General features: G+C 48.8%; 1 protein-coding gene across 2 annotated transcripts in view; it reads left to right on the top strand.

The window, feature by feature from the left end:
- The window catches only part of Fam189b (family with sequence similarity 189, member B), a gene marked incomplete in the record, with an annotated part of 6,261 nt that extends 4,505 nt beyond the window's left edge, over positions 1-1,756 (top strand). For both annotated transcript variants that reach the window (XM_013508340.1, XM_013508339.1), the window contains 3 exon segments: positions 511-579; positions 678-931; positions 1,021-1,756. In XM_013508340.1, the coding sequence (XP_013363794.1) occupies positions 511-579; positions 678-931; positions 1,021-1,194 (497 nt within the window).
- Positions 1,757-12,513: the final 10,757 nt, after the last annotated feature.

Genomic DNA, 12,513 nt, shown 5'->3' with positions numbered 1-12,513 from the left:
GCCTTCCCAGAGTGTTGGGATTACAGGCAGGGGCGAATATTTGGTATATGATACCAGTTCCACAGTGCCCAATCTCGCACTATTTACCTATCTACTTTCTGCCTCAGTTTCTCACCTGTAAAACAGGTATAATAACAGCATGTCAACTAAAAGTGCTATAGAGTTGCTGAGAGAGAAGATAATGCTAGTAATCGAGGGCGGACTGAAGGTACCCAGGCTCGGCTGACCTGGGAAGCAAAGCAGGGCCCCACTTGGTTGGTACCGAGAAAGCAGATAATGCCAAGTGACACACAAACTGCTCATCACTGCCCCAGGGTGCCAAGAGCCTGAAGACAGTGGTGTAGCGACAGCGCTGCAGTCGCTGTCTCCGTGGGCCCCACCTTCCATCTAGTTGCTGCAAGTGCGGCCAGAGATAATGCTCGCTTGGTTGGAAGTGGGGCGTGGCAGTGTGCTGGATGAGCACACGTGCCCAGAATGTCCCCATTCAGTCCCTGTTGTTCTCCTCCTCAGCTGACTTCAGGGACCTTTATACCAAAGTGCTTGAGGAAGAAGCTGCCTCCATTTCCTCTGCAGATACAGGTCAGGCAGGTAGTTGGCAACTGGGGTGAAGGGTAGGGGGCACAACCTAGTCCTTGTGCACCTCCACATTCCACTCTCTCCTTGCTGTCTCTCTGCAGGGCTCTGCTCTGAAGCCTGCCTCTTCCGCCTGGCCCGCTGCCCTTCCCCCAAGTTGCTCCGTGCCCGCTCGGCCGAGAAACGGCGCCCGGTGCCCACCTTCTGTAAGGTCCCCCTGCCCTCGGGCCCTGCACCTGCCCACTCTCTGGGGGACCTGAAAGGAAGCTGGCCGGGCCGGGGCCTGGTCACTCGTTTCCTCCAAATGTCCAGGAAGTCACCAGACCCCACTGGGACGGGAGCCCATGGACATAAGCAGGTAGGCATTGGAGGAGTCAGGAAAGATCCTTGAGAAAGCCTGGAGCTTCCGGCTGGGCCACCCCATACCATCTTCTGTGTTCCTTCCAGGTGCCCCGGAGCCCGTGGGGCCAGCCAGGCCGAGAGAGCCTCCACCTCCGGAGCTGTGGTGACCTGAGCTCTGGCTCCTCCCTGCGGCGCCTGCTGTCCGGTCGCAGGCTGGAGCGTGGAACTCGCCCCCACAGCCTTAGCCTCAGCGGGGGCAGCCGGGAGACGGGGCTCTGACCTGGGCTTTTTGTCACACTGAACAGATCCACATGAGTGCTGGGGTCACAGGCACCAGCCGGGCGGGACCAGCAGCCCCCAGCGCCTCCTTGCACTGGCTGGCACACAAAGAAACCTGCTGTATACCCCCAAAGTGCCCCTTTCCCTCCTACCTTTGGGGACCTCTGCTGCTTTCTGCCCCTCTGGACCGGGACAGCTTCTGTCCTGTGCTGCATAGGAGTTCAGCTATGGGGGAGGTGCCCCACTTACAGTGCGGGAACAGGAAAAGCACCGACTCCCTCCAGTTTGAGAGTGCCTCTTTGCGTTCTCAGGAGCACGCTGGACAAGGAAAGGCGCGTCTTGGCATCTAAGTCGAGGGGCATTTGTGCCTGTGCAGTGGGGTGGTGAGGCAGGCATGAAGAATCAGAAATCCGGGTGGCCTCGGCTCTGCCACCTCCAGCTGCATGACCTTGGGCAAGTTATTTAACCTCATTTGCCTGATCAGTAAAATATTGTGAAGATGAATGTTTGTAAAGCTCTTAATATAAAAGTAAGCCTTCAATAAATTTAAATTGTTCCCTTCTCTCCTGGACACTTCTGTTTTTTAATATGGGGAGATCTGGGGCTGGGCCTATAGCTCAGTGGCACAGCACCGGCCTGGCAAGTGTAAGGCCATGAGTTCGATTCCTGTACTAAATACATAAACAGAGATCTACCCGAGAAGCCCAGGGTGGTCTGAAGCTTCCAGTCTTCCTGCCTCAGCCTCCTGAGCTGCTGGGATTTACAGGAGTATGCCGTCAGAACTGGCTTCTCCTAGACTTTTAAATTTTTATTTATTTTATTTATTTTGAGACAGAGTCTTGCTATGTCTTCCAGGCTGGCCTCAAACTTGTGGTGATCCTCATGCCTTAGCCTCTCGAGTGCTGGGATTACAGATGTGTGCCACTTGGCCTGGCTCTCCTGGACTTTGTTTTTTTGTATTAGGAATTGAACTCAGGACCTTGTGCTTGCCAGGCAGGCAGTTGTGCCCCTGAGCTATATCCCAGCCCTTCTCCTGGACTTTCAAAAACCTTCTTGTTTTTTCTGAGGTAGAGTCTGTCTATGTAGTTCAGACTGGCCTTGAACTCACTGTGTAGCCCAGGCTGGCCTGGAACTTGCTGCAATTCTCCTGCTGAGTGCTGGGATTATAGACATTCATCACCACACTCAGCTTTCCCCTGGACTTTTAAGGAAAACTCAAGATCCTATTGCCAGAAATCACATTGTATCTCTGCTCCTTTGCATAGCAAAAGGTTTCCTGTCTTCCTCCTCTCCACTCTTGTACATCTATTCTCTCCTTACCCACTGACATCAGGCTCCTTCTTGCTGTACTACTATTACTACCAGTACTACTTCTCCTTTTTCTTTTTCTTTTTCTTTTTTTCCTTTCTGAGACAGGGTCATCTCACTATGTAGTGAAGGCTGGTTTTGAACCCTCTATGTAGCCAAGCCAACCCTCCTGCCTCAGCCTCCCTAGTGCTAGGATTACAAGTGTATGCCACCACACCAAGCTAGCCACTGCTCTGGACAAAGTTTTCCGTGATTATTTCTCTGCCTATATCTCACTTGATTTCAAGGCAGGAGTTAACCCAGATAATCACCATTTTTCTTTTTAAATTTTCCCCTTTCTTGCCTTTTAAGGTATCATACTATTTTCCCTGCTACAATCCGGGATATCCTTTCATGGCTTTTACACTTGTGCTAGACTGCTGAACACCAGCAGTCCCCAGGGTTCTCTCTACAGCACTTTTTTTTTTTCTTGAGACAGGGTCTCACTATGTCGTCCAAACTGGCCTACCACTGTGTAGCCCAGGTCTCTCGAATTCTCAGCTATCCTTCTGCCTCAGCCTTATCAGTGCTAGGGTTATAGGTGTACACCACTGTACCCAGCTCACATCCCTCTTTTCTGCCTCATTCACTTTTTATGTTGGTGGCCCTGCTGAGATCCATATATGTATGTATTTTTTGAGGTAGGGTCTCGCTGTGTAGTTCAACTTGGCCTTGAACTCATTATGTATCCCAGGCTGTATGTATCCCAGGATGTATGTATCCCAACCTCGTGATCCTCCTGCCTCAGGCTCCTGAGTGCTAGGACTATAGGCATTCACCACCACGCCACGTTTGAGGTCCATGTATTTAAACACTATGTGTTGGGGCTGGGGATTTAGCTCAGCGGCAAAAGCGCCTGCCTGGCAAGCGGAAGGTCGTGAGTTCAGTTCCCGGTACCGGAGAAAAAAAAAAAAAAAAAAAAAAAAAACACTATGTGTTAATATGTAACTGCAGGTTTGACCTCTGAAAGCTGCAAGCTCCAAACTCCAACTCAACATTTCTTTCTTGGTCTTTTTTTTTTTTTTTTTTGAGACAGGGTCTTGCTATGCAGTTCAGGCTGGCCTCAAGCTCACTTTGTAGCCCAGGCTGGTCTCAAACTTGCAGCAATCCTCCTGCCTCAGCCTCCAGAGTGCTGGGATTACAGGCGTGTGCCACCACACCTGCCTACCAACTCAACATTTCTGCTTGGATACCTCAAATCCACCATGGCTACAGCATGGCGATACACAATTCTTTTCTCTCCTCTCTCTCTTTGTCTCTCTCTCTTTTTTTTTAGAGCAGCTCCATATACTTAGAACTGGATTTGACCTATGTAGCCCAGGCTAGCCTCAACATTACAGCAATCATCTTGCCTCAGCTCCTCGAGGTGGTGGGATCATAGGTGTGTGTCACCACACTCAGCTCACACCGAATTTTTTTTTTTTTTTTTGAGACAGGGTCTCATTGTGTATTTCAAACTGGCCTTGAGAGTTCACTGTATAGCCTAGGCTGGCCTTGAATTTGTGGCAATCCTCCTGCCCCAGCCTCCCAAGTACTGGGATTACAGGTGTGTACTATCACGCTTGGCAGGAGACCTTTGTTGTTTGTTTCGTTTCTTTGAGACAAGGTCTTGCTATGTAGTTCATGCTGGCCTTGAACTCACTATGTAACCCAGGCTTTGCTCATGGTAATCCTCCTGCCCTCAGTCTCCTCAGTGCTGGGATTTTAAGTGTGCAAGACCATGCCCAGCAGCAATCCTATTTCAAATGCATCCATGTTTTACCACCTCCCCTCTACCTGGTTCAGGCTATCACCCTCTCCACAACCTCTGAATTAGTCTATTTGCGCTCCTCCCCAACAATTCGTTCTCCACTCCTCAAGTGATGATGAATCATCCAGGCCCTGGTTCTATCTAGGCCCTGCCTGAATCTGTTGGCCTCCCATTATATATATATATTTTTTTGTTTGTTTGTTTGTTTTCCGGTACCGGGAATCGAACTCACAACCTTGCGCTTGCCAGACAGGCGCTGTGCCACTGAGCTAAATCCCCAGCCCCTTCCCATTATATTTAAAATAATCTCCAACCTGGTCCATGCTGTTACCAAGCTGCCTCCAAACCCCAGGACCTTTGCACCTGCTGTTCCCAGGTTTGAAACACTTTGCCTTGTGACTAGTAGGTTCACCTAAGTGAGGCCTTGGCTCCACTTTCACTGAGTGTCCCAGTTACTATCATCATGCTGCTGTAGCACTGAGGTTCAAACCCAGGGCCTCAGGCACCTGAGACAAGCCTCCTGGGCACAGGCCTGGCTTGTTTTGACCACTTAGCACTATTTAAAATTATCTTGTGAGTGGGCATGGTGGTACACACCTGTAATTGGGAGGCTGAGGCAGGAGGATCATTGCAAGTTCAAAACCAGCCTGGGCTACAAAGTGAGCTCAAGGCCAGCCTGAACTGCATACTGAGACCTTGTTTCAAAAAAAGGACAAAAATAAAATAAAATAAAATAAAATAAACTTGTGAGAACACTGATTTTATGCAATGAAGTGTCACTAAATTCTAGAATTGAAAAGCCATGTAATACCGTTAAAAAGAAAATTACCTTGTTTTCTGTTTATATATTTGTGTTGTCCCATAGAATATAAGTTCCCAAGAGCAGGGACCTGCTCACCACTGTACCTACCACACAGCAGGGCCTCAACAGACACTTAAATGTCTAAAGTGGCAAGGCAGGGATCTTGTGAAAAGCTTCAGGATTTGAGTGGGGCGCAGTGGTGCACGCCTGTAATCCCAGCACATGGGAGGCTGAGGCGGGAGGATCTCTGTGAGTTGGAACCCAGCCTGGGCTACATAGCAAGATCCTGTTGAGAGAGAGAGAGAGAAGGAAAGAAGGAAAGAAGGAAAGAAGGAAAGAAGGAAAGAAGGAAAGAAGGAAAGAAGGAAAGAAAGAAAGAAAGAAAGAAAGAAAGAAAGAAAGAAAGAAAGAAAGAAAGAAAGAAAGAAAAAGAAAGAAAGAAAAAGAAAATCTGGGCTGGGGATATAGCTCAGAGGCACAAACGCCTGCCTGGCAAAGAATTTCTAAGAAAAGCTTCAGGACCCTCCGATTGCCGGGCCACCGTAATGCCCTGCAGGCAAGGTAGGGAAAAGGGAGTGGCACTGTCCACAGATGGCGTCAGCCTGCAAAGCTTCTTGAATAATTCACCGTAATAACAACACAGCCTCAGGAAAGGGTGGGAGGCAGCCAAAATGACTAAACGAGATAAAAGAGATGGACCCGGGGCTTCCCACTGGGACAGCGTGTTGGCACTAGATGTACCCCATCTCGAGCTCCCTAAGGAATCTTGCTCAGCTTGGGTGGGGTGGAGTCACGGTGGCAATTCTATCCCCTCTACGAAGTACCTCCTCGTTGTCAACTGACCCAATGTTTCCTAGCGTAGATCACGAATACTCTTGCTTTCGCATTGGGCTACATTGGGTGAGGGAAAGTTGTTCGGCTCCAGCAGAACCAATGAGAAGTGCGGAAGGGTCTTGAGTCTCGCCTCCAGGGAAACGTCAATCTCCATTTCCGAGAGAGGCCTGACCCCGCCCCGGCCGCTTGTTTGCGACTGCGCATCTCGGTGCTGCAGCTGCTTCCGGCGCTGCCTCCCCTAGGCGCAGCTTCTCGCCCCGCCCACTTGCCTCTGAAGGCTGCAAGGGGTTTTCCCTGCGCCTCCGGTTGGGGCTGCTGTTTCACTGCGCCGACGGTAGGAGGATTGGAGATTGTGCCCCTCGGTTCTTAACCGCTTCCCTCCCTACTTTTGTGCTTAACCTTTTCGTCATCACTGTTATTAATTGCAGTTTCATTTTACTAACAAAGAAGAAGTGATAAAATATTCAAGTCCTGTGCAGTTCCTTTTTGAGGGGTGGAGGGGGAAGAAGGTTATATAGTTTATACATTCTTCAGTCATTGGACAAACGTTCACTGAGCGCTGTGCCAGTCCTGAGAATACAGCAGGGATCCAGGATATACTAGTCCCTACCCTACCGGAGTAAGCAGGGGGAGGGCAGTAGACAGCCGACCTAGCAGATCACTGTTATAGTCAATGTCTTATGAGCAGGGCGCTAGATCAGACATTAAGTCCTTTGTACATTTGGTTTTAACTGTGATCAGAGTGATCAGTGTCAAAGAGATCAGAGTGTCAAAGAGATGGGAGGGCTGTGTGCCTGTGTTACGGGACGGTGTGTCTGTGTGTGTGTGTAAAGGAAGATTTTTTTTTTTCTTTTGGTTTTTTGAGACAAAGTCTTGCTCTGTAGTTCAGGCTGGCCTTGATGCTGGTCTCCCTCTGCACTTGATTTCTACCCCGTAGGCAGAATGATCTTCTAAACATAAATCTGATCTTGCTGCCTCCCTGCACCAGCTCTCCAGTGAATTTCCATCTTAGCTCAGAGTTCAGAGTCCTCACTGTGGCCACCCAGGCCCCACAGGATCTGGCCTCCCACTTTCCCCAGACTCACTTTCTGCGGCCACTCCGCCCTTGCCACTCCAGCACTCCCTGCCCCTCTGATTTATTTCTTTCACAGCTGTCACCACCTGAACTGAGCTTGCATGTGGGTGTCTGCGGGCATGGTATGTGTGTGTGTGTGTGTGTGTGTGTGTGTGTGTCTGGTGTTGGAGACTGAACCCGGAGCCTTTGCCCTGAACTACGTTTCCAGGCACCAAAACCTACCTCTTGAGACAGAGTCTCACTAAGTTTCTGAGTTGTCCAGGCTAGGCTGAAATTGTGAGCCTCCTGCCTCAGCTTCCCAGAGTGCTGGATTATAGGCCTGGACCACACACTTACCTTGAAATTATGTTTTTTGCCTACTGGCCTCACTAGACTATAACTGCAACATACCAGGGACTAGCGGGGCATGGTGGCGCACACCTGTAATCCCAGCACTTGGGAGGCTGAGACAGGAGGATTGTTGGGAGTTTGAAACCAGCCTGGGCTACAAAGTGAGCTCAAGGCCAGCCTGAGCTGCACAGCTGGACCCTGTCTCAAAAAGACCAGAAAAAAAAAAAAAAAGGCAAACGTATCAGGGACTTTATCATCTTATTTGTGGCCGAATCCCTGGAATCTGGAAGGGAGCCTTATGCACAATAGATACCCAAGTGATGTTTGCTCAGTGTGTGGGCAAGGGTGCTACCACGGAGCCCTTCAGGATGCATAGTTATTCTTTTTGTCCAGAGGGAGGAAGGGATGGGGGTGTAGCCCGGTGGTGGTCAAGTGCATGCTAAGTGGAAGATGTTGAAGGCAGAGTACAGGGGGCCGCAGGGACAAGATGCAGTGTGGTCTGGAGAGGAGGCGGCACAAGGGGAAAGGTGAGAAAAGGATGGCAGAGGTTCCGCTCCCACACCCTCTTATAGGCGGTGCGGGGGTTGAGAGGGAAAGTAGTAGTTTCAGAATTGGGGTTTTAGTTAGATAATGCAGTAATTCTTTTTCTTTTTCTCTGTGTGTGGGGTGTGTGTGTGGTGTGCTGCGCCTGCTGGGGCTCAGACCCGGGGCTGTACATACGCTAAGCACCGGCTGCACCCGGGCCGCGTCCCCGCCCACCCAGTTCTTGAGAGAGGCTGGGAGAAGGAAAGTGGAGATCAGAGCCTCAGCGCGCTGGTGTTCTAAGGGGGAAATAATGGGGAGAGGCAGGATCTGGCCGCGTCCGGTCTTGGAAGGAGGGTTCTGTTCGTGGAGGAGGGTGGGAGGCTTGGCTGGGGAACAAGGAGATCTGTGGCCAGCCGGGCAGAGAGGCCTGGGATGCCCAGAGGTGCGCTGCAGAGGGTAGGCTCAGGCGGACCGTCAGACAAGCAGAAAGAGTGGAGCTGGGCCAGTGGTGCACCGCTGTCATCCCAGCGATTCAGGAGGCTGAGGCAAGAGGATCACAAGTTCACCCAGGCCAAAAAATTTAGGGAGACCCTGTCTTAAAATAAAAAATGAAAAAGGGCTGGGGATGTAGATCAGTAGAAATGCACTAGGCTCAGATAGACTTGGGTTCAATCCCCAGTACAAAAAAAAAAGAAAGTTGGAACTGGAAGTGGAGATTTTGGAACCTAAAACAACTGTAAAGTAATCAAAGCCATGGGGTTATCTCCTGGGGTGATAAAATGTGAGACTTGAGACAAACCTGAAGAGTTTGCAGACAGAAAAGAGATGAAAAGCCTGGCGTGGTGGTGCACGCGTGTAATCCCAGTACTTGGGAGGCTGAGGCAGGAGGATTGCTGTGAGTTTGAGGCCAGCCTGAACTGCATAGCAAAACCCTGTCTCAAAAAAAAAAAAAAAAAAAGAAAAGAAAAAGAAAGTGAAGCCTGTAAAGAAGGAAGAGCAAGTCGGGCATGGTGGCACACGGCCTGTAATCCCAGCACTCGGGAGGCTGAGGCAGGAGGATTATTGCAAGTTTGAGACCAGCCTGGGCTACAAAGTGCACTCAAGGCCAGCCTGAACTGCATAGCAAGACCCTGTCTCAAAAAGACAAAATAAATAAATAAATGAGAAGGAGGAAAGGCTGGAAACCAGATCAGGGCAGCAGAGTCTGGAAAACCAGAGCGCTGCTTCAGGAAGGCAGCGACTGAATGTCAACTGAGCTAAAGGTCAAGTCGTACAGGGCAAGAACTTCACCAGGAAGATCCTGGTGACCACAGCAAGATCGGTTACGCGCTGCAGGAGGGTCAGATGGCATTTGGCTGTAAATGAGGTTATTGCACGCACCATTCCACATGGCAGCGCTTGAGGAAAAATGTTCTTGGATATGAAGAAACAGGCTCTGAAAGGTTAGACCTTGTATCTAATGAGCACAGAAGCAAGGGCTGAAATCCTGTCTGAGTCACACGGTGCCCATCCAGGCCGACGCCCTGCATTTGCCCCTCTGTAAGGGAATAAGAGACATGGAATGGAGACCAGCAGGAACAGGGTGAGGTTAGAGGTCTCAGACAGAAGACTCCTTTGACTACCTGCAGGGAACGAGAGAGGCCGAATGACAGTGACAACAGTAATTCCTGCCATCTAGTCAGACTTATGGCTGGGGCACACTTGTGATCCTAGCTACCTGGGAGGCTGAGGCAAGAGAGTTGCAAGTTCGAGGCCACCCTTGAGGCTCTGTTTCAAGTAAAAAGGGGGTGGGTGGGAGTGTTTCAGTGGTTGAGCAGTTGCCTAGCACATATAAACTCCTTTTTCCAATCCCCTGCACCTGAGGCCAGGTGTAGTGGTGCACACCTGTAATCCCAGCACTTGGGAGGCCGAGGCACGTGGATCACCATGAGTTTGAGGCCAGTTTGGGCTACATAGTGAGTTCAAGGACAGCCTGGACTACATAGCGAGACCCTGTCTGAAAAAACCAAAACCAATGAACCAAGCAACAAAAAACCAATCCCCAGTACCAGAAAGAAAAAATATCCAACCATCTCTATGGAACCTTAAAATCACAAAACACCTTCCCAAAACATCACCTGCTCTGAGCCCCTTCCACCTCTGTGCAGGAGGATCGAAGCTGTCAGGAGCACAGGAGCAGGGTCTCAAGTATTCAGTACTGAATTTCTGTTTCTTTTCTTTTTTTTGGCACTGGGAATCGAACTCAGGACCTTGCACTTGCCAGGCAGGCGCTTGTGCCACTAAGCTATGTCCCCAGCTGAATTTCCATTTCTATACACTGGTTCTGTTCCACCCTTAGTTCTCCCTTGCACAAGTAATTACATTCAGAGAGTTGTATCTCTCAGAGCTGGCATCACTTCTTGGCCGTTTGGCTAAAATCAAGTGCAGTATCTGTTCTTATCAGAGTTAGTGTCGCTCTTCCTGAAGTTCAAAACACACTAAGGACAAGCAGGACCTTGGATACTGAAGGCTGGTTTGTAGGTTAACTTATTCATGTATTCATTCATTCATTCAACATTGAGCATTTCTCTTTTTTTTTTTTTTTTTTTCCTTTTTGAGACAGGGTCTGCTATGCAGTTCAGGCTGGCCTTGAGCTCACTTTGTAGCCCAGGCTGGTCTCGAAGTCACAATGATCCTCCTGCCTCAGCCTCCCGAGTGCTGGGATTGCACGCATGCACCACCACACCTGGCTGAGCATTTCTTTCTATGCTTGTGCTTGAGCAAAGAGCATTAAGCTTCAAAAAAATAAGCACAGTGGTATTTGCTTTTTACAACTGTTACAGCCTTTGAGGAAGACTAAAAATATATTCCTGAAACACATGCATGATTCTATGACCTAATGGTTCAGATCACCTTGAGCTTTAGGGTGGCACAGATAGGAATGTAGGTGTGGCCCTGCCTCTAACTTCCCTCTGTCTCAGTTGTCTCATCTGTCATACAGAATTATCAGGGTAGTATGCATAATAAGCACTCATCAAAGATTGGCTATGTGCCAAGCATGGTGGTGTGTCCCTGTAATCCCAGCTACTCCAGAGGCTGAGGCAGGAGGATGGCAGCTTCAAGGCTAGCCTGGCAATTTAGTGAGACCATGTCTCAAAATAGTAAAAAGGGATGTAGCTCCATGGCAGGGTGTTTGCCTAGCATGCAAGAGGCCCTGGGTTTAATCCCTAGCACAGGAAAAAAAAAATGTTTTTGCTCTTCTAGCTCAAGAAAAATGAGAACTGAGCATCTGAGGTACAAGTACCTTTTCTGTTTTGTTTTGAGACAGAGACTCTTCTATGCAGTTCAGGCTGGCTTTGAACTCACTATGTAGGGCTGGGGATTTAGCTCAGCGGCACAGTGCCTGCCTGGCAAGCACGAGGTCGTGAGTTTGATTCCCGGTACCGGAAAAAAAAAACCAAAAAAACCCAAAGCACAATATCTTTTATACGTTTTGGTCCTTACTTACACTTTCTGTTTCTCACACCAGAGAAACTATTTGGTATTTACACATGTGTGTCTGATTTATTTCACTTGAGTGTATGTTCTCAATGTGCATCCATTTACCTAGAAATGTTTCAAGTTTATCGTTCTTTATGGCAGAGTAGTACTCCATTGTATAAAAGAACCACATTGTCTTTATCCATTTGTCGGTTGGTGGGCATTTGAACTGTTCCCAAGATTTAGCTATTACAAACTGTGCTGCTATAAACATGGGTGTACAATATATCACTGTTGTATGATGCTTTTAATTCTTTTGGGAAGATACCAAGAAGGGGAGTAGCTGGGTTGAATGGAACCTCTAGTTCTAGTTTTTTTGAGGAATCTTCACACTGATTTCCATAGAGGTTGCACGAGTCTGCACTCCCACCAACAGTGGAGAAGGGTTTCTTTTTCCTCTGCTGCCCCACCAGCATTTGTTATTGGTTGATTTCTGTTTCTACATACCAAGGTCTTGGTATGTAATTTAGTCTGGTCTTGAACTGACTTTGTAGCCTTAACTGGCCTCAAATTTGTATTGATTCTCCTGCCTCAGCTTCCTAAGGACAGTAGAGTCATTTCTGGTGTCCATAATCAAAAAGCGTGGGATGTCCTCAGATCAGAAAACAGACATTGAAAAGACAGGTTCAGAGCTGGGCATGGTGGTACACACCTGTAATCCCAACACTCTGGGAAGTTGAGGCAGGAGGGTTGCTGGGAGTTTGATGCCAGCCTGAACTACACAGCGAGAACCTGTCCCAAAGAAAAAAGAAAGAAAGAAAGAAAGAAAACCATGGTGGGGGATGGTGGCTGGAGATTGTAGCTCAGTGTAAAGGCTTAGGTTCAATCCCCAGGAGTGAGTCCCTTCCCCCCAAGTGAAAATACAAGAAAGACAAATTCTGAGTTAACTGTTCCTTTTATTTGTTTATTTTGTCAGCCTTACCATGTAGTTCAGGCTGGCCTTGAACTCAAGGCGCTCCTCCTGCCTCAACCTGCCAAGTGCTGGGATTACAGGCGTGCACCACCACACCAGCTCCTTTTTCCTTTTTAGAGACAGGGCTGAAGCTGGCCTCAAACTTTTTTCTTTTCTGTACTGGGGATCGAATTTAGAGCCTTTACACTGAGCTATATTCCCTAGCCTTTTTTGTTTGTTTGTTT

The sequence above is a fragment of the Chinchilla lanigera genome, unplaced genomic scaffold, assembly GCF_000276665.1.
Source record: "Chinchilla lanigera isolate Chin_1 unplaced genomic scaffold, ChiLan1.0 scaffold00144, whole genome shotgun sequence".
Taxonomy (NCBI): Eukaryota; Metazoa; Chordata; class Mammalia; order Rodentia; family Chinchillidae; genus Chinchilla; species Chinchilla lanigera.
The sequence above is the reverse complement of the archived record's forward strand: the minus strand, read 5'-3'. Positions and strand labels throughout refer to the sequence as shown.